The sequence below is a fragment of the Daphnia carinata genome, chromosome 10 (genome assembly GCF_022539665.2).
Source record: "Daphnia carinata strain CSIRO-1 chromosome 10, CSIRO_AGI_Dcar_HiC_V3, whole genome shotgun sequence".
Classification (NCBI taxonomy): Eukaryota; Metazoa; Arthropoda; class Branchiopoda; order Diplostraca; family Daphniidae; genus Daphnia; species Daphnia carinata.
The window spans coordinates 2,528,781-2,547,490 of record NC_081340.1 but is presented as its reverse complement, the minus strand read 5'-3'; the positions used below and the strand labels follow the sequence as shown (position 1 = coordinate 2,547,490).

At 38.7% G+C, this 18,710-nt stretch overlaps 4 protein-coding genes, 1 long non-coding RNA gene and 1 other non-coding gene across 6 annotated transcripts in view; 3 read left to right on the top strand and 3 right to left on the bottom strand.

Annotated features, from left to right (window-relative positions):
* LOC130703371 (uncharacterized) overlaps nt 1-18,710 on the top strand; it is a 49,311-nt gene extending 30,601 nt beyond the window's left edge. The window contains exon 4 of the mRNA XM_059497207.1: nt 18,701-18,710. The gene's annotated coding sequence lies outside the window, so the exon portion shown is untranslated. The remainder of the gene's footprint in view (nt 1-18,700) is intronic.
* On the bottom strand, nt 71-1,131 carry LOC130701980 (uncharacterized). The gene is made up of 4 exons (XM_057523696.1): nt 1,110-1,131; nt 827-1,053; nt 509-670; nt 71-436 (listed from the first exon to the last, which is right to left on the bottom strand). Exons 1-4 carry the CDS (start codon nt 1,129-1,131, stop codon nt 71-73), a joined length of 777 nt encoding a protein of 258 aa, XP_057379679.1.
* Trnas-cga (transfer RNA serine (anticodon CGA)) lies at nt 1,685-1,768 on the bottom strand. Its single transcript has one exon. It is a non-coding gene; the product is annotated as a tRNA-Ser (tRNA).
* LOC130703396 (uncharacterized) lies at nt 3,106-4,854 on the top strand. Its single transcript, XR_009004660.2, has 5 exons — nt 3,106-3,379; nt 3,455-3,562; nt 3,622-3,811; nt 3,956-4,104; nt 4,267-4,854. It is a non-coding gene; the product is annotated as an uncharacterized LOC130703396 (long non-coding RNA).
* Nucleotides 9,796-10,672, top strand: LOC130703386 (cytosolic iron-sulfur assembly component 2A-like). Its single transcript, XM_057524884.2, has 3 exons — nt 9,796-10,183; nt 10,245-10,505; nt 10,562-10,672. The coding sequence occupies exons 1-3, from the start codon at nt 9,976-9,978 to the stop codon at nt 10,657-10,659; spliced, it is 567 nt and encodes a 188-aa protein (XP_057380867.1). The 5' UTR covers nt 9,796-9,975; the 3' UTR covers nt 10,660-10,672.
* LOC130703365 (maternal protein exuperantia-like) lies at nt 10,681-12,979 on the bottom strand. Its single transcript, XM_057524853.2, has 5 exons — nt 12,707-12,979; nt 11,946-12,488; nt 11,797-11,880; nt 11,380-11,739; nt 10,681-11,313 (listed from the first exon to the last, which is right to left on the bottom strand). Exons 1-5 carry the CDS (start codon nt 12,800-12,802, stop codon nt 11,029-11,031), a joined length of 1,368 nt encoding a protein of 455 aa, XP_057380836.1. The 5' UTR covers nt 12,803-12,979; the 3' UTR covers nt 10,681-11,028.

Below are 18,710 nucleotides of genomic sequence, written 5' to 3'. Positions count from 1 at the left end.
TTAACAACAACATTAAGTCGAAAAACCAAGAAAAGTGTTTTGCTTTCTTGTTGTTTTCTCTCGACGTTATCTAAACAGAAAAGGCAAATAGGGCCAACTTGAGACAACGAAAACCACGAAACGCCAGCAATAAATCAAAGAGGACACTTACTATGCTACGCCCACCATGTAGAAAGGGCACGAGTCGAGATTTTAGGCGGTCATCGTTTTCGCTGATCTCACCGCAATCAAAACAAGCTGCGATTTCATCTGAAGAGACCCAGTTCATTCTATCGGTTTCTTTTTCCTGTTCGTCTTCTGGCTCGCAGTCATCTTCTCCGCTTTCTTTGTACCTCGCCACAGACACATTTTCATTCCAGTGGATAGCACGTGGAGGATTTACCTCCTCAATGCTGCAACCAGAAACAACTGGATCCCATGATAATTGCGTTTGATCCTGAAAAAAACAATGAAGATTGTAAGAAGTCTTGAAATTGTGTAAGAAAAAGATTCAAACATTTATACTTACATCATCAAGGGTAGCCAAGATGTTTGTTTTGAATAGATTCCAATTCATCTCAGTAAGTGGTTTTAAATGGCTCTCTACTTCAAAGAGAATGTCGCCACTAGGATACTCCCAAACGATGATAGTCCCATCTGAACAGCCAGTCGCTAATTGTGTACCGTCAGTCTAAATAACCACACCGTGCCTTAGCTTAATATTATTTGGTTGCGTTGTGAATAGCTCAATTTTAAACACGATAAATGAAAAGCTACTTCAAGTTCAATGGAGAATGGGACCAACCAAATATTAGATACAGCAAAAAGCGGAAAATGGTTTAGTTACGTTCCAGTCCATAGCAATAATTTCCATCGGCCTTTGATTCTGTTTAAGTTGAACTTGAGATTTCTTCCACTGGGAAAATGAGGTATCGAACCATCCTCCAGGTACACAAAATAATAACACTTGACTGATGGAGCTACACGCAAGTACCGGTAACGTTGGATGGAAACGAATTATCCAATACCCATCTCCACCGTTGTGTGATTCAACTGAAGTGTCAGATTCTTCTACTATAAGAAGCATGATTGAAAAACTTCATACCTAAATTTAAAATGTATAATGTTACCTGAAACAATATTTTGATTCATTGTTGGTTTTGGGTTCACTTTCAGGAATATTCACTCTTCTCTCGATCCCGATTTGATCGAAACTACGATTTCGCTTAAACAATTACTGGAAATACGTTGGACACACGACGAAACTATTATGCGCAAGTCATTGAGACGAAGAATAGCAAAAGCTGCTTGGTCATTAGGAGCGAAACTTAAGGCTGTCCTGCGGTAGGTGTTATTCGTTTCGTACTGAAGACGTGTTGGAATAGGATACGATAATAGACCGGCTTGTTTTTGGCAGTCGGGCAAAAGGCATAGCTCTAAGTATCAATCGCAATCCGACAATCAATTCAAGTGATTTGCGATGCATACAGGATGTTGGGAATAAGATATGGGGTTTTATCATGTTCTTTCGAGGAATAGCTATAACCATGCCTATACTCGGAAGTCGGAATACATCGACCTTGAGCGTTGAAAAAATGATTCGTAAATGGATCGCTTCAGTAACTGCATTTCACCTTTCTCGCTGCCTATTTTTTCTTGCTAAAAAGTGGCATCTGATGAAAATGTTTCTCTAAACAATGCAGAACGCAAATGGTATAATTCGAACCTACGCTCCCATAGAGGAAAACTGATTTCGAGTCAGTCGCCTTAACCACTCGGCCACATCTGCGTAAAAATATAAACTATAGTAATTTATAGTTCAGCAGAATTAGCAAAAGCTCCGGAGAAAAAAAAAATGAAAAAATTACTGTTGCGTAAGTAGCAGAAAAGTGTCCCTAATGGCGTAGAGAACACATCGTGACCCGGGTTGTTTTGTGAGTTTCGTCTGCCTCTGTTCGTCTCAGTAAGAGTTGCCACTATTGGGGATTTTTTCCTATTCTCCACGAAGTTTTGAAATTTTCCATTAGCTTTTGGAAAACTAGGTTTTTTTTTTGGGGGGGGGGGGGGGGGGGGGGGGGGAATTGATGGTAAAAGGTGTGACTATAGTGTGACCAACTGATGGGAAAGAAATATGAAAATCCGGTTTACGAATTATAAATTATTTTTTGAAGTATTGGCAACCCTGAATGAGGCAATACTGAGACTTGGAAATATTTCCGTTTCAGTACGGTATCGGTTTCGCGGTTATTTGTTGAGTGGCCATTCTTTGCTCATGCCCTAGATTGAACCTGAGTTTAGGGATAACACTACGTGTACTTCAGAAAGAAGAACTAATTGATTGGAATCAAACTGCATATCAAAAACAGTAATTACTTTTTCCTGGAGTTGATGATTGAATAAAAAGACAGCTTATGTAATCCATTTTAAACATAGTTTGTTTTCGAACTATTTGAAAACTATAAAACAAAACAGTTTTGTTGTTGATACCGGATCTGAACGCAATTATTTAGGCGTTTATTAATATTTGAAGGTGGATAAAATATTAAAAATGTTAATTTTTATTCAATCTAGTTAGGTGAGTGAAGTGGGAAAAACAATTGTCAGTTGGTATACATTCTCTGAAACAAGTTCATTCTGTACATATTTCTTTGATGTTAATAATTATCTTAATCTTTTCAATCAATACAGTTTGTGTTGTTTCATGAATTTCATCTTTGTTTTCAGGGGGCAAAAGAGAATTTGTTGCATAGCTGAGCTGGGTTCTGTGCCATATCTGCTTATGATGAAATGATGAAAAGATTTGATGTTCAAATTGATCAGTTGCAAAATTGTTTGTCCAAGGATGTAAGTAGCTGGTGTTAAGTAAGGCATTGATTTGATTTTCTTTTCAAGTCATTTCAACAAACTTCTAAATAAATGTTTTGTTTCTCCACAGAGAATGTTGCTGAGAGGCTGATGAAGAATTGTAGGAGAAATTTAACGAAGAAGAATTGGAAAAAAAAATATTGAAATGGAGTTGTCAGCCCTAAAGCGTGAAATCAAATCCAACGTAAGACTCATCGTCCATGGCAACATATTTGAAGTATCTTCGTAACAACCATTTACAGGCATTTTGATAGAAGGAGATGGAAAACTTTAAGGCGATCTACCCGGAAGTAGAAGCTTCAACCAAGAAACAGTCTTCTTACGTAGTAGAAGACTCGTGAGAGTATCTAAACACAAATAATGTTTGTGTTCGACTAGTTTGGCAGAAGAAAGTGTATCCAAATTTGAGAAAATATGGTGGAGTTAAAAGAACATTTGAAAGAAGACATTGTTTTTGTATTGGCACCTGAATCAGAGGGGAATTAACTGTTTGATGGTGGTTCTTGCACCTGTGCAAGAACTGAAGGCCCACAAGGTATGTTTGTGTGAAAAAAAACCTACGTTAATAATTTTCGTATTTCCTACATTTTTTTTTTGTTTGTAATCATAGAATACTGACAGGTTGTCTGTGAATGGAATTCTACCTGACAGCACAAATTGGGCGAATATATTGAGGCTGAGAAACACATGAATAAATTAAGAAAATGAAATGCTCTTGGTAAAATGACAAGTATTGGGATATTTCGCAATTTTTACTTATGGCACATTAAATTATAGACGGAACTCCGCAAAATCATCGCAAAAATGTGACAAAAAGAATGAATTAGGTAGTTCAAATGAAGCCAAGTAGTTTATCGTGCGTGCGCCACTTACTTTGTCTTCATTTGAACTACCCGGCTCAGCTTCTTCGTCATAACTTTCGTCCGTTTCAACTTGTTCCCCATTCGCTATTGCTCATGAACGCCCGGTAAGTTTTATTCTGTGTTTAACGATTGTAAAAGATGCGATAAGTTTAAAAAACGCCTGTTAGGAAATAATTTTTTTTTTTTTTACTTTTCGAAATTCGCGCCACATTCTTTGTGCTTCTTGTTATATTTTTCTACACATATAGTGTTTTGCCTTTCTGACACATTTCCCGAAAAAGTGTACAAATTTGGATAACTGGTAGACGGTCAGGACGATGTGATGGCTATGACCACCATCGTGAACTGTGATCTCAAAATGGCGTCTGTTCTGGAGCAGGTTTTCGTTCGTGCGCTTGTAAGTACGACTTCGCTATCACTTAGTAAACTGTTTTGTGTGGTAGCTATAAGCCATGTTTTCTTCGTTTTGAAAATCTGTAAACCAGTTACTTTGCGATAATCAATGAGATGGAATTTTAGCTTCTTTCACCAACATAAACTTATTTTTCTCTATGATCAGGCTCAGGCGTTGGATTTCCCTACTATTACCAGGATGTTGTATTGTAAGAAAAGCTACAGGCGATTAATCCACTTCAGGTTGTTGAACCGAAGTGCATCTGTGTCCGAGGAGTGCAGTACAACATGAACACGGAAATTCATTAAGAAAAAAAAACAGTTTTCAGTCAAAAAATTGATTGTCTTAGGATTTGAACTTCATAGAACTTTTTTTTTCTTTCTTTTTCTTTATATAGTATTAAACAGGTAACCGCTGGACACCAAGATGGAAAAATCACCACTCATGATTGCCCTTTGGAAAACAAATGCATTTACATCCTGCATTGGTACCTGCATGTTGGTGAAAATATGTGGAGAATGATCAAAACAAAATTATGAAATTGAAGAAAATTATGATTTTGAAAAAAAAATTATTTTTTCATTAAGCTTCATCTCAGTAGCTGCAAACAACTTCTGTAGTTTTCAATTTTTCAGGATACTAACACAACTAGGGGAAGAGTTAAAAATTCATATGCCAATCTATCTGGCTAACTCTAGCTTAATTTCTCGTTTCAGCCCCAAATTTTGAAGCAATTGCGAATGTCTGATCTGTTTTGTTGTATGCTTTGTATTTGAAGTTATTCAGTGTTTCCGTTTACAACAAACCCTAACTTAAAAATCAATTCAATTCATAGTGAGTTTTCGGAAATATTCAAGGTGGCTTTTAAATAAGGTATTAACAATGCTTTGATGTGTCGGACGCAAAGGATTGACGCTAGACGTTAGAACAATTAGCCCCGCAGCACTACTGAACGCCCTACTGTTAGAAAACAAAAACTGTTTAGTATCGAAGAGGGTGACACAGCCCGATGATTAGCTGCCTGCATCCATGAACCGTTTTTCAGGCCATGGGGAGTCCTACGAACAACCTACAGGCTACGAGCACCTCTTCTCTACCTCAGTTTTTTTGGTCGATCTTTAACGTGTAGTGAACGGTACTACAGATCGATGTAAACGTCTGTATACGTGTGATTGTGTGTGTATGTGTACTACTGCCATTTATAACCCCTTTATAGCAGCGAAAATGAGTAATGCCAGTAGAAACTCTTCATTTCTTCACAAAAAAGTTTGGTTTGAGAAAAAAATAAGACTTCTTTGGATTGAAAAATGATACATCTGTGAGTATACGTCACTATCGAAAAAATATACTCTTTTTTTAAAACAATTTTTACGATTTTCTATGTGACACCAAGACATGGCAGACATGGATTGGATAATATGGTTACTTGAACACTGGATTTGCAAATGCAGAACAGCTGACTTATGTTTCACATGTCAGTTGGAGATTTTCTGGGCAAAATTTCTAGTAACTCAGCATTTGGTAACATCTTTACTATAATTTTATACAGTACTCTGATTATCTCATTAATAAAGATTTAAATCCTTTTATAGATTGACACATCAGTGAGGAAGGTTCAGTTTAGTTCGTCATATTGCAGTTTCACCCCATCTGTCACTTGTATCAATTCTAGATATTGTCCATAACAAGTCTTCATGTTTACATTCTTATCAGTGGTGCTGATACTTTTTTTTGTCACAACTACTTGTTTCAGCTGTTCCAAGTATTGAAGCATTACTTATGCAAGTACTTAGAGAGGGCTGCCCTTTACAAAAGAAGAGCTTATCCCGGTATGTTATGAAATAAATAGATTTTTAAAGAAAGAAAACTTTTAACCTCTCCTGTTCCTCATAGTTGCTGTGATGGTATGTTTACAAAACAGGAAAAAATTCTGTCCTATGGTGGCCTTAAGCATGTGCTCAACATTTTGAAAAATGTGAACAGCATAAACAGTTGGTCAGAATTTCAAACGTCAAAAGTGCTTATTTCTGGAAAATCAGTTAATCTACATCCTGATTTTCTGCTGTTCATCAGTCACTATGCAGTGTGTTTGGACAACCTAAGCATTCTTGAATCAGACTGCTTCAGTTTATAACGAAGATGTATTGCTTGTAATGCCTGGTGACCAACTTCACAGGACTATGTTGTAAGTTAGTATCACTTTACAAAGCCAAATAGGTGTAACAAAATGCAATTTTGTAAATTTTTTATACAGAATTATTTTACTGCTTTGTTTTTTGTTGTATATTGTACAGCAAATTTAGATTACATGCCTAGTATGAAACAGATCAAGTATATTACCGAAATTGGCTATCTCAATTCGCGACTTCCGAACTCATCCTCAATCTGTCATTCTGATGCAGGGGTCCTGAAAGAAGTTGGAACGTTTTGAACCGCCTCAGCCAATAAGTCTGTCTCTTTTTTTGTGCCTGGAAACCCATGATTATAACTAATTAAAATGCCATTTATTGTGTTATTTGCATAGGTATTAGAAAATAGGTAGTCGCTGAATGATTAGTTTCTTCGCTGCCTGTCAACTTACCATCCAAGCAAGCACTATGTTTGTCAAACCATTAGCTGAATACAGTTAATACCAGTAGTTCACCAAAACAAGAGGTAAAGAAGGATTGCACCGATCCTTATTGAATGTATATTGATAGGCAAACGTTTAAAATTGATTCATGTTTCGTTTTCTTCAAATAGGTTAAGAATCATACTGAATCAAAAGAGGTATCTAGTCGAACCAAATTTCATAATGATAACGGTTGGAAGCCCGAAGGAATTTTTGAAAAATGCTTCCTGCCCTTTACCCTCAGTCATTGCTGCGGCCCGAAAACAAAGTATTAAAATCTATATAAATTGAAGTGCATATCTGGGCTCCCTTCTTTTCTGTGGCCCCGTTTCCCTTTGATTTTTAATAAGCCCGTAGGGGGTCATGCCCCTACTGTGATCAGCAGTAACGGTTGTGAGTGCGCTGTCTGGAAAGGGGACGTGGGGGTCCTCATGGTCCGATGATATCATTGGAGGGCTGTGGGGCTACCCAAAAATCCGAATTAACAGTTAATCGCTCACGTAAAAGCTTGTCCGCAACCTTCGCTCTTCTTCCGGCTTCTCTTAGCCACGCACCGGGTAATCTCCCCGGTGAGTCAACTGAGGTAGTGTCTCCCCCTACCTTGGTTGGCAGCAACTTTGAAATCGGCTATTTTGCCCTTTCAAAGTTGCACGTCTTTTAGTTGTGCGGAATATTGTCAATACAAATTCTTTAAAAAAAAATTAACAGATCTTGTCTTTTTTATTGTTGTGTTGTTGTTCTGCACTGTTTACAAATGTGAACATTTCCTTATTCATGTCGCAATATCATTTTATTTTCGTTATTAGACGACTTCATTGTTTATGGAACGATGCACTTTAACCTCACTTCGTGGAGATTCTACAACTTTTAGTGCATTAATGATATTGAATTGTATACATGCATTATACATCTAATTTGACATTTTGAGTTATATATATTTATTTAATTTCATTTTGACTCTTTATAGGATTGAACCCTTGATTTCTGGCGTGCGACGCCGATGCTCAACCATAGAGCCATGAGTCTCGTAAATTAGTTAACAATTTTTCCATGTCTTTTAAAGGAAACCTATTTGCACTTGTAATAATATTGTTGTGCGTACCAACGCAATTTAATATTTCCGTCTCGGAAACTCACCTTAATCGTACAAAGAAATATTGTCTACAGTGTGAATCATAATTCAATCCTCTGGCAAATAGGATCCAGACGTGACTCGAACTCTTGACTTTCGATTCCCGGAGTCAGACGCTCTACCTCAGAGCTATTAGTATTACATAATTTCCCGTAGCGTGCGAATACACTACAGCGTAACATAAAATAAGAAAAAGTCGGGCTTATTTTTAAACTTGACTATACATCAGATGGTCGTGCATGATAAGGTTAGAATAATAGCATGTGGTATATCTTCATGCCATGATCTATATTTACCAGGTATACCTTCCCATTAGCGTGATACATAATGCTAGTAGTCTCTGTTAACGAAGTAGTGTCATAAGTATATCAATTCGCGCGATCAACCAACAGTAAAATAAAAAAAACAAGCACGAAAGAAGCTACTACACCATTTCATATATGATCAAAATGCTTAAAATGTTTGGCATATTAATGTTCATTTTTTAGTTTTTGCGAAGTTGAAAAAAAAAAATTTACCGGAAGTCACCGGAAGTAGACTGTATCTCCAGAAATACTGGGCCCACAACAAAATGAATATGATTTTCGTGATCCTCGTGAAATTTAAGGTGTGTCTGACCTATTTTGATCTGTGTTTGGCGAAAAGTCCAATTTGGCCAAAATCGCGATTTTTCCTGAACTATAGTTCAGGGAAATTTGCGATTTTTGACGATTTTCGGGTATTTCCTACTGACACACGGATTCGACCCCAAATTTCACGAGGATTACGAAAATATGGTTCTTTTTTCATTCAGACCAACAGATAGTGAGTTATTAGGCATTTTCAAACCGGAAGTTGTACTGAAACTTCAAATTTCGAAAATTTTAAAAATGAACTATGTTCTCCTTCACAAGTTACAAAAGATCTGCGTAGTTTCAAACGTAAACTCTAGTAAATGAACATAACATGACCTTTCAAAGTTCATAAAAGTTCAGTTTTCAGGTACAACCTGTATATCACTTCAAATCACTACCACACACATAATAATCGAAGCAAATGTTTTAAAACCATCCCCTTAATTTTGTAGCCATCAGAATTAAGGGGATAGTTGAACAGATATGGTTATTACCAGACAGAAGTAAATGGGTGATCCTATTCTTGCAGAATATTAGCAAATAGTACATCTTCAAGAATGTCTGTTAAATAAGTTACAATTGATTCACAAAGTAATAAAATCATGCAACAAACCACGATATGTGCAAAGTACACAACAGAACACATCTGTTACTTGCAACTCCACTACTGGATATGTTTACTAATAAAGAAGAACAAGATTAACATGTTGCAAATGTAAAAGTAGTAAATTACCATCTTAATAATCAGTGCAATATTTGCACATCGATAATAGGGGTGGAGGTAAAAAGAACAAAAACAAACAGAAATAACGATACCGTTCAGACGAGGGAAACTCAGATTACACGTTGTCAACATAAAAACAAAGTAAACAATGAGAATCACATGACAACAAAAAGTAACAATAGTTCCATTTCACACGCTAGAGGCTGATGAATCTGCAGCGCCATCTAGTGGAAATACTGTTGGCCAGGTTTTAAAATTTGCATGACAAAATAAGCATCGAGCTAGCGCTGTAGCGTACTGGCGTGCTAGCATCGCGTCAACTACTCGGTGTATTTCAAAAACAATTAACTTCATAAAAAAAATAGCAATTTATTCGGAATCAGTATTCAATTTTGAGTATACCCTGTATGTTCAACCAATTCCGATGAGTGTCAATTTTTTCAGAAAAAAAATTTAAGCCCGACCGAGAAAAGTCGGGCTTATTTAGTCGGGCTTAAAAATTTTTTTTCGGTCAGTGTATGTAGAGAATTAACTAGAAACGTGACCGTTAGATGGCGATAGCAGTAAAACAGAAAAAAGGCCAATATTTTTTATTTTTATTTTGGGTAAAACGAATTGCCATAATTGTTAAGGAGATAACTTTGCTGGTCTTTGATGTGTAATTTATTTCTCTGCTTCCATTGAAAAAGTTTAGAACTTCCTAGTATTCTGCCCATTTGAGAAACTAGTAATTGTCCTTTAGTGACGTGTTATCGCTTGACTTAAAAGGGCATTTATTTTTATATTTATTGCAATGTTCCTCACATCCTTTCTGAAAAAAATCAGCAGCAGCGAGAGCAAACCGCAACCTATCAAAGTAGAAAATGTGATATCAGAAGATGCCGTTCCCATCAGTTCGGTTAACTTACCTAGTTGGAAGGATAGAACAGTCTGGTCGGCTCTACTCGTATTACAACCAGATGTTAATAGTCAATGTCAAGAAATCAAGGAAGCAATTACAGGTTGGGTTGAGTATTATAGAATACCGTTACAAAACTATAAAGAAATTTGCTTTTGTTTAAGACCTACTGAGGATGGTTAAGGACCCTGAAAAGCCCAACACATTAGGAGATCTGCATGTTATTACTGATGAATCTGTTCAAGTCCAACCCTTCGAGGGAAATGGGTACTTGGTAAGGATTGATTTCAACCCAACCGTTCCTCATTGTTCTTTAGCCAGCCTTATTGGGTTATGTATCAGAGGCAAGATACAGCAAAATGTGTTGGAGAGAATCAAGCTAGATATTGTAATTGCAGAGGGTAAACACAGTACAGAGGAAGAAAGTAAGTTCTTTTTCTGTTTTATAGTTGAGTAAACATAACATTTTATTTTCCTGTAGTTAACAAGCAGATAAACGACAAGGAAAGAGTCGCTGCCGCCTTGGAGAATCCCAATTTGAAAGAAATGGTCGATAATTGCATAAGAGACGAAGAATAAATTAGACAGGAAGCAATACAGTTATTTTTTTCCTCAGAGTATTTTGTATTCCATTCCATGAGATCGACTCACAAGTATGAAAGGCACTGCAAGGCATTGCAGACACATTTTCACCGCACATATACACCCTGGATTGATTTCAGCAGTAGACTAGAACAATCACCAAAAAACTCCCTGGTATATATATAAATTTTGCAAGTGTTATCTCTGGTAAGAAAAAAGAGAGTATTAGAACCAAAAGCGACAAGCAAGCTTGTTTCGTGAAAGACTTATTTTTTTAAACTTAAAAAGATCAAATTTCTCAAAATCAAGTGAAGTTCAATGAAAAATAAGGGAGTGTTCAAGTGAATGGGGAGGGTGGGAAGGATTTTAAACTTCAGATAGGACCGCAGGAGTGGCAACAACAACCGAAATCACTTTGGCAGGGTCGTTGTTATTTTCCTCCTCAGTCTTGGACGGTGGCTGTTTATCCAGTTCCGTGACCGCACACAAGGAACGAGTGCGAGGTGCTCGACGGCCACTGCCTCGTCGGATAGGCTTGTCTGGGTGAGCAAGGTGTTGATTGAGCAGCTTAATGACTTCCTCCACATCAGCTTCATTCTTGCCCTTGATTTTTTCCTTTACTATTTCAACTACTCCGTCATCTTTCTTTTCCTGTACATGATCAATCGAAACAATGATTCGCTTCACAAATTAGCTGACACTTATTTAAAAACTCACTTTGAATGTCTCCGTCACGCCCGAGTAGGTAATGCCCGACTCGACAAGCAAATGGCGGAGGAAGCCAGCTCGCCGGCGAGGCTTAATACCTTGACGGAACATATCGGCAAAGACCGGTCGCCACTGCGCCTCCTTAATCAACTCTTCTTTGATCTTCTTAACTTGTTCCAACAAATGTTCACAACTGATTAGATTCTCCTTAAGTACCCCAGTGTTAATACGACCACCATGCACTTTGCGCAGAATCTTATGAAGCGCTTGTGCACGCTGAACAGCACTCTCCAGTGGTGTGTCAGCTCCAAGGTGATGGTCAGCCAATGCTTTCAGGACCATGCGATGTTCATCTCTCAAATCGTGCACCTAATGAATGTATCAATTAGGAAACAGGCTGCTAATCCCTTTTTCATTCATATATACCTGTTGACGAAGCAGATCCCAACCATTCACACAACCAAGCAAAATCTTATTGACATCATCTAAAAGACGGAAGCGTTCCAATGCCTGTGTTTTCGTAGAAAGATGTTAGATTAAATGCATTAAATATTGCACGAGAAAACTGTTTATACCTGGAAGAGCTGAAGAATCTTAGAGTGGCGTGGTTCAAAGAAGACGAGGATAATTTTCTTATCAGGGAAATTGTCCTTCTGGAGTTTAATGAGCCACGAAGCAAAATCATTGCAGGCAGCTACTTCACTCTTGGACTTGAGCATCTTATTGTTGCGGATTTCTTTGAGCATGCGATAGCGACCCGTATCAACGATGCGTAGGTTGTAGTTTCGGATCACGTTTAGTGGCAGTTTACCGTATGGCATGACATACTCGTTGAAATCGTGACCTTCTGCCTTATCTTCCTGCGCGATATAAAATGATCCCAAATTGATCATTTCATCGATGAGGCGCCGACCAGTAACAGTAGCCTCCCACATGACCACAGCCACACTTTCATCATGTTCAGGCATGGGTGGTAACGGTTGAGTGGTAATCACATGGGGTACTTGCTCAGGTTCCACATTCAATTCTGGAGTTGCTGGCTGTATCACCACTTCCACAGTGGTCTCCGAAGGTGATGAGGTTTGTTGCTCTTCGCTGCTGTTGGCCATTTCTTTATTCTGCAACACGACAAAACACTATCGATCAATCAAACTGCATTCTACAAATAAATTGGACATAAGTGAACAGAGGGTGAAGGCAGTTTTCAAGAACAGTTTCCCCTTCTTCAAAGTGCCTTGCGTTCAGGCTAATTTAAGAACAAAGTACTGGGCTACTGACTTAATAGAGGGAAGCAAAAGATCGCAAAGAGAATCGATTGGCAAAACATGTGCTAGACCTTATTGATGAATGAGAAGGGGAAAATGTTCTTGAACATTGCAGACTTGAGAAAATTCTTAATCGGAGGCGAGCTCTCAATGGCGACGAAGCACATGTACTGAGAGAGGAAAGAGGTTGGAGGTGGAATCTTACCGAGCTCTTGTCTCGGACACGGCCGGTGAATAAGTAAACGGTCTTGGCTTTCTCAAACCCAGAGTTAAACCAGGTAATTGATTCTCTAACCCAACCTCTCGCCTCTAAATTCGCGCCTGTGATCTCAATTTTCCTGGGATATTACACAATGAAAAATACCAGACATACCGGTAACAAAGAGTAAGGAAACGTATTTTACCTCTGGCTGTGACGATCAGGATGATATGAGTAGAATTTTGAGGAATGGAGAATCGTCTGCTTTTTTAGCCTTTGGCGTAAGACACTGGGGCAGGGAGGAATAAGAATTCTCGAACAATCTGAATATAAAAAAAGAATTGACTCTGCCAAATGTATTTAAGATTAACTATTCGGTAGTGAATGAATATAAATGAGCCATTTTAATATCTACTACCTATGTTTTTTTGGGGAGCATAAAATTCGTCAGTTGGCGGTGAAGAAGAAAATTTATCGAGACTTATAATCATACTTCATTTTGTCTTGGTTTTATTATAAAATAGACACGATTCGTGTTTTGATGATTTTTTTATTGAAGATTTAAAATGTCAGATTTAAGACACGTTTTAATTTTAAATGTGTGAATCTTGACTGTTCAGAATGAAGAAATCCATACACGTAGTTTATTTTTTACACATCAAAAGCTCTAGAGCATCAGTATTAATACAAAATACAGAGTGCAATCATCAAGACAGTTCCAGAAATCTACTGATAGGGTTTGAACATTACTTTATGACGGCCACAATTTGGTTTTGTTATGATATTCTTCCGTGGTATGAGCTATCTCCACGCCATCTAGCGGTAGGTATCGCTATTTTATTTTCAATTATTCGAACATATTCAACAAACGCGTTTCGTTTATGATGATACATGACTATAAAGAGTCTTAAATACCACCTATAATATGGCGAATACAGCTACCTCCAAACAGAACCTAGACTTCGACTCTTGGTCGATGTTTTTCCTTGACACTTTGTGACAATAAAATCCAGATGCCCATTTCAATTTCCGAACCGCTAACACAGGGTTTTAAATTCCAACGTACCTTTACCGTGTATTAAATTATACAAGAAACACATACAACACGGTTACATTTCGAAACGAGGCGAAAGTTATTGACTGAATGCCATACTACAAAATCGAGAGTGAAAAACGTTAACGATGTGGTGAGGGATGACTGGCAGGTAAAGAGGACAGAAAAAAAATATATTTAAATCGAAAAAAGGCAAACAAGGTGGGCTTGTATACGATGCACGTGTCCCATTCATGAGTGCATCCACCCCACACTCGTTTGATTGCTTATCACCTTAATTTTTTTTTGTATACTCATCTCCCCTAGACTTTGTCGTCATAAAAAGGTCTTGTTGTTGGTGGATAAACGCACACGTTTAATCAACCCAATGGTTAGCCTAAAAAAGCCTGTCCCCCCCCCCCTTTTGGTCTGACAACATGTCGACTTCATCTGCCAGAGTGGGCGTGTAGCTTCAATATTTTGCGTGAAACATACGTTGCCTATAGAACCTTCTAACGAAATCGATAAAATGTACATATTGGGAAGTCACTCTGCAGAGCACTATATAAAACGCGTTAACGGGGCGAATAAGGGGAAGGGATTGCTCCTCTATTCGCCGGTTGAATTCATTAATCACCATCAACGAGCTTCTGGTGCACAGCGTTAGCCGGTGGCGCGTGTGTATTTAAATACAATACAGCAGGGATGAGATAGGATAGCAGCCAACCCCATGGGTGGAGCTGCCCACCCAAGAATCAAAATACATTTTTTTTTTTTAAAAGGAAAACGAAATGTATTTCTTTTTCTTTCTCCATTTTCTTCTGTTTCCCATCGGAATCACATCACGAAGAATACAGAAAAAAAAAAGAGGCACGTATATGTACATATGCGTGTTTTTTTTTTCGCATATGTATACTACGCATCTATACCAAGAATAGTTAAAAAAAAAAAAAAAAAAAAAAAAATTTTTTTTCTCCTCTTTTTAATTCTCCAGATGTTCGTGTGTGTAGCCTTCTACACACACGAAGAAAGAAGCGATGAAGTATCAATGAAGTATCACTTTTTTTTCCCTTTTTTCTAATGGGCTAACCGTGTCGTTTCCCCCCTCCATTGTATACAATAGAAGGCAAAAGTGGGTGTTGGCTCGATCATTCGATCGTGAAAAAAGAAGCTCCGATCTATATATAAAATGTGTACCGTACACAGTTGCTCTTTTTTAGATAGAGCCCGGCATCAACTCCGCTGAGGGAGTTGCTCTGATGGATCTGTATTGATACACATACAAAAGAAGCTCTATAATAGACACACACACCTGCCTGTGTGACAGACACGGCAGTATGTATGAAAAGAAGGGGGGAATCAACTCCCCTCTACTTCACAGCTCCGGAGTTGCGATGCTGTTTTGACTTTTGCCACGTAACGAGTCGTAAGATGGATGAAAGAATATACATCCGATAGAGAAAAGACTGGTGGGGCGTGTGACGTATTTATAAACATGTTCTTATACACTTGACTTCGTAATGAGCATTTTCTCGTTGAATTTTTTAATAAGCCCACCCTTTGTGCCCGTGGATGCATACTCATTGTTAACGTTACCTTCTTGTGCGATTCTTTTAATCATAATCGCGACACCTTCGATTCTAATGTTTAGGTAATCATCTTCTATTCCCCATGTCATTGATTAACATCCTAAACACACCATAAAAGAAAATCAAAATGACATTGTCGTCGAATGGGTTTTGTTTAAAAACAGCAGATTTCTCTCTTTAAAGAAGAAAATAAAAGGAAAGATGGTACGTGGAGTGGGTGGGATTGATGACGTTAAAAAAAAAAACACACATCGCGAGCTCTAAATGAAAATAGATGGCGTAACATGTACTTTACAGGCTATAGCAGCAACGCTGCTGATGTGTTAGACCCCCCCCCCTCGCCGTAAAAATAAAAAGCAGAGTCTGATGCGTAGCTAAACGGAGAGCTTCTTCTTTTTTTTTTTCGTCTCTCCTTTTGTAACTTGCTTTTTATTTCAATCGAATCGTATATTTACAACACAGCGTGCTGTATGTACTCTCATCTCTACATGTAAAAAGGAAAAAGACCTGCTCCCTCCCGTTGTTTCATACAAGAAACAAAAAAAAAAAGGAACTGTATAGTCAGAGACGGGCAAATCTCGCGAGGTTCCAGAGTGGCGAAACATGTCGCACGCTGAAAGAGAGAGAGAGACTCTCTTGCAACAGCATCCGGGGCAAGCTTCTTCTTTGTCGAGTTAGATAAAAACAATTCACCCGAGTCATGTGTGGCGGCACCCAACGTCATTTGTTTTTTCTTTTCGTATAGTCAAAAGTTTGGCATGAACAGTAGCACTAGCAAACGATACTGGTTATAACGACATACTATATAGCTTTTGTATAGTGTATGTATCCCAATAGAATGTAATCGAATTGAAATTAAATCAAACTGAGAACTATCGCCTTTTTTTTTTAATGCTCTTCTCATTTCGAATGTGATGCAACAATCGTTTCCCTGATTGGATCTCGGCAGCAAAACGGCTCAATAAGAAAGATGTCGAGTACATCGAGGATGGGTGAGGGGCGATGAGGAATGAGAGGGTAAAAAAAAAAAGTTGCCTCTGAAGGAAACAAAAACAAAAAACAAATATCCAACTGTATATGTGGTGTTTGCGCGTCCCGTGTGTTTATATATAGGAAAGTCAGGACACCCAAATCCCACATAACACATGGCCCTGGTGCTTGCGGCTTTTCCTAGCTACATGGGTCATTGTAAATCGCAGCGAAGGAACAAAAAAGAAATACACTAGCCCGGGACTAAAAGAAAGAGTGAACGCTTTCTCTTTCCTGACCTTCCCGTGGGAGCCACTATAGACCTACACCTCCCCCCTCTCCCGATGGGGTCGAAAGTCCGGCCACCTACAAATAAGAAGCTGCTTTTCTTTTCTTTCGGGAATCCTGGCATCGAGCACAACAAAGTTGCATCCCCATACAGAGTTGCCTCTGTGTGTGTGTTGCGTATAACGTGAAGTCCGGTTGTTTCGCTCTCCCTCTATATGGCTGGGGGGGTGTGTGTAGCGTTCGGGATGAACGCCATCGGAGAAGCAAGAGAGAGAGGAGCTATTTGCTGGCTTTTAAGCTTTGATGATCCCCCCCAACTACCACCGACCCTGGCCGTCGATCCTGCCGCCTTTATATGGCCATAGCTTTTCCTGTTTCTATATACGACGTGTATTATATAGCCCCATACGAGATATGCTGCGTGTTACCACCAACAAGGACGTTGGCTGAGTCTTTTATTTGTAACACGAGACGTGGTGTTCATGTAACGACCAGTTTTCTTTTTCATTTTTGCCTTCTACACAAACAAAACAAAGAACAACATATAAATGTGTCTAGCCATCCAACTTTTTTTTTTTTTTTGCAAAGTTCTCGCCTGTGCAAACGCGCAAAAATGGATTGGAAAATACAGATGCTGGACTGTTAGGTTTTGTGCTATTTGTCGTTCAGGATGGTCTCGTTGAAATCCCTACCACATATCACAGTGGATCAATCTGTGCATCACTTGGCCCCCCTTTCCCGTAAAATAAAAGACAAAACGCAATCTTCAATTTTTTCTCGGCCTTTTATCCGTCCGTTCTTCCCCTTGCGGGCCCAACTTTTGTGGAGAGGCAAAGCGATGTACAAATCGGGAAATATGAGATCTAACTTTCGGGTAATGTCCATCAATACTCTTTTTAAACCTTACGCAATCAAGAGCCGCATAGCAGAGCCCAATAATACGAAAAAGAAATTGTGTAGTGCGGACATTGTTCGATAGAGGCCGGAACGTGCGAAAATGATTTGTAATAGAGAGGCTAACTATTTGAAATCTGACATAATGATTGTAATGGATAGGGTCTAATGCAGGCGATGGCGAAAATTCAAAGATCGAACGAAAGTTGTAACGAGAACGCAGTCGAGGCGGATGAATATTAATGACACCTCTGCGGCTGTTTTTAATACGCCTGAAAAGCCGTCATTATAGACGATTTATAAATATAATAACATCGCATTGCCCAAAACACAGTATAGCAGCCCGCGCCTCGAATGTATTCTACTCAATAAATTTTCCCCGCCCGATATCCTCATCAGACGGCTATTTAAAATATTGCAATCAATTTCTTAACTCCATTTCGGACGGCGATATTTAATGAACGTTTCAAGATATATTTTTTTTAAGGCAATTGGAAATCCCAGATTTTAATGGCATCACCCCAAACATAAAAAAAAGCCTTGTTGGTGCGTTCTTCTTTCGTTTCGAAATGCTAAACGAGTGCGATCAAGCCGCCACGATCGTGTGGCCGTGACATTTCTATGTACTCCCGCCAGCAGGGCCCGTCCCGACTGGCGAACGCAACTGTTATACGACACATACACACTATATATATATATATATACACATGTGTGTAGGGTACAGAGCTCAATGTGAATGTGTTACACACGCTGCGAAAAAAGGGGAGCAAATAAACACGGTTGTAAATCCAGAGTTAATCTCAGGTTGACACGTCGCCTCATTTAACGGCGGGAGGGGGGGAGCTCCTGAAAACGTTACTTCTCTCTCTCTCGCCCTTTTTTTTCTCTCTTAAAAACTAAAGGGAGAAAAGAAAAGAGAGTTGAGAAAAAAAAAAAAAAAAAAAAGGGTCGATGGTTTCATCACTGGATAGGGGTGGGCCAAATAGCGTTTGCATCCGCACGCAAGTGAGTTTAATGAAAGTGTCTCATGCAGCCGTGATTTGGGTGTGTGTGTAGTTCTGCTGTATCTATACCAACTGACGGTGACAGCGAGTTTTTACGCA

What these genes read in the sequence shown, in the direction of transcription:
- LOC130701980 (XM_057523696.1), bottom strand. Translation starts at nt 1,131, where the DNA reads ATGAATCAAAATATTGTTTCAG. An exon ending in GAATCAAAATATTGTTTCAG is followed by an intron (nt 1,054 to 1,109) that starts GTAACATTATAC and finishes TGCTTCTTATAG; the next exon opens with TAGAAGAATCTGACACTTCA. An exon ending in TCTTGGCTACCCTTGATGAT is followed by an intron (nt 437 to 508) that starts GTAAGTATAAAT and finishes TGTTTTTTTCAG; the next exon opens with GATCAAACGCAATTATCATG.
- LOC130703386 (XM_057524884.2), top strand. Translation starts at nt 9,976, where the DNA reads ATGTTCCTCACATCCTTTCTGAAAAAAATCAGCAGCAGCGAGAGCAAA. An exon ending in AATCAAGGAAGCAATTACAG is followed by an intron (nt 10,184 to 10,244) that starts GTTGGGTTGAGT and finishes CTTTTGTTTAAG; the next exon opens with ACCTACTGAGGATGGTTAAG. An exon ending in ACACAGTACAGAGGAAGAAA is followed by an intron (nt 10,506 to 10,561) that starts GTAAGTTCTTTT and finishes ATTTTCCTGTAG; the next exon opens with TTAACAAGCAGATAAACGAC.
- LOC130703365 (XM_057524853.2), bottom strand. Translation starts at nt 12,802, where the DNA reads ATGTGCTTCGTCGCCATTGAGAGCTCGCCTCCGATTAAGAATTTTCTC. An exon ending in CCTTCTCATTCATCAATAAG is followed by an intron (nt 12,489 to 12,706) that starts GTCTAGCACATG and finishes GTCGTGTTGCAG; the next exon opens with AATAAAGAAATGGCCAACAG. An exon ending in GGGATCTGCTTCGTCAACAG is followed by an intron (nt 11,740 to 11,796) that starts GTATATATGAAT and finishes TACATTCATTAG; the next exon opens with GTGCACGATTTGAGAGATGA.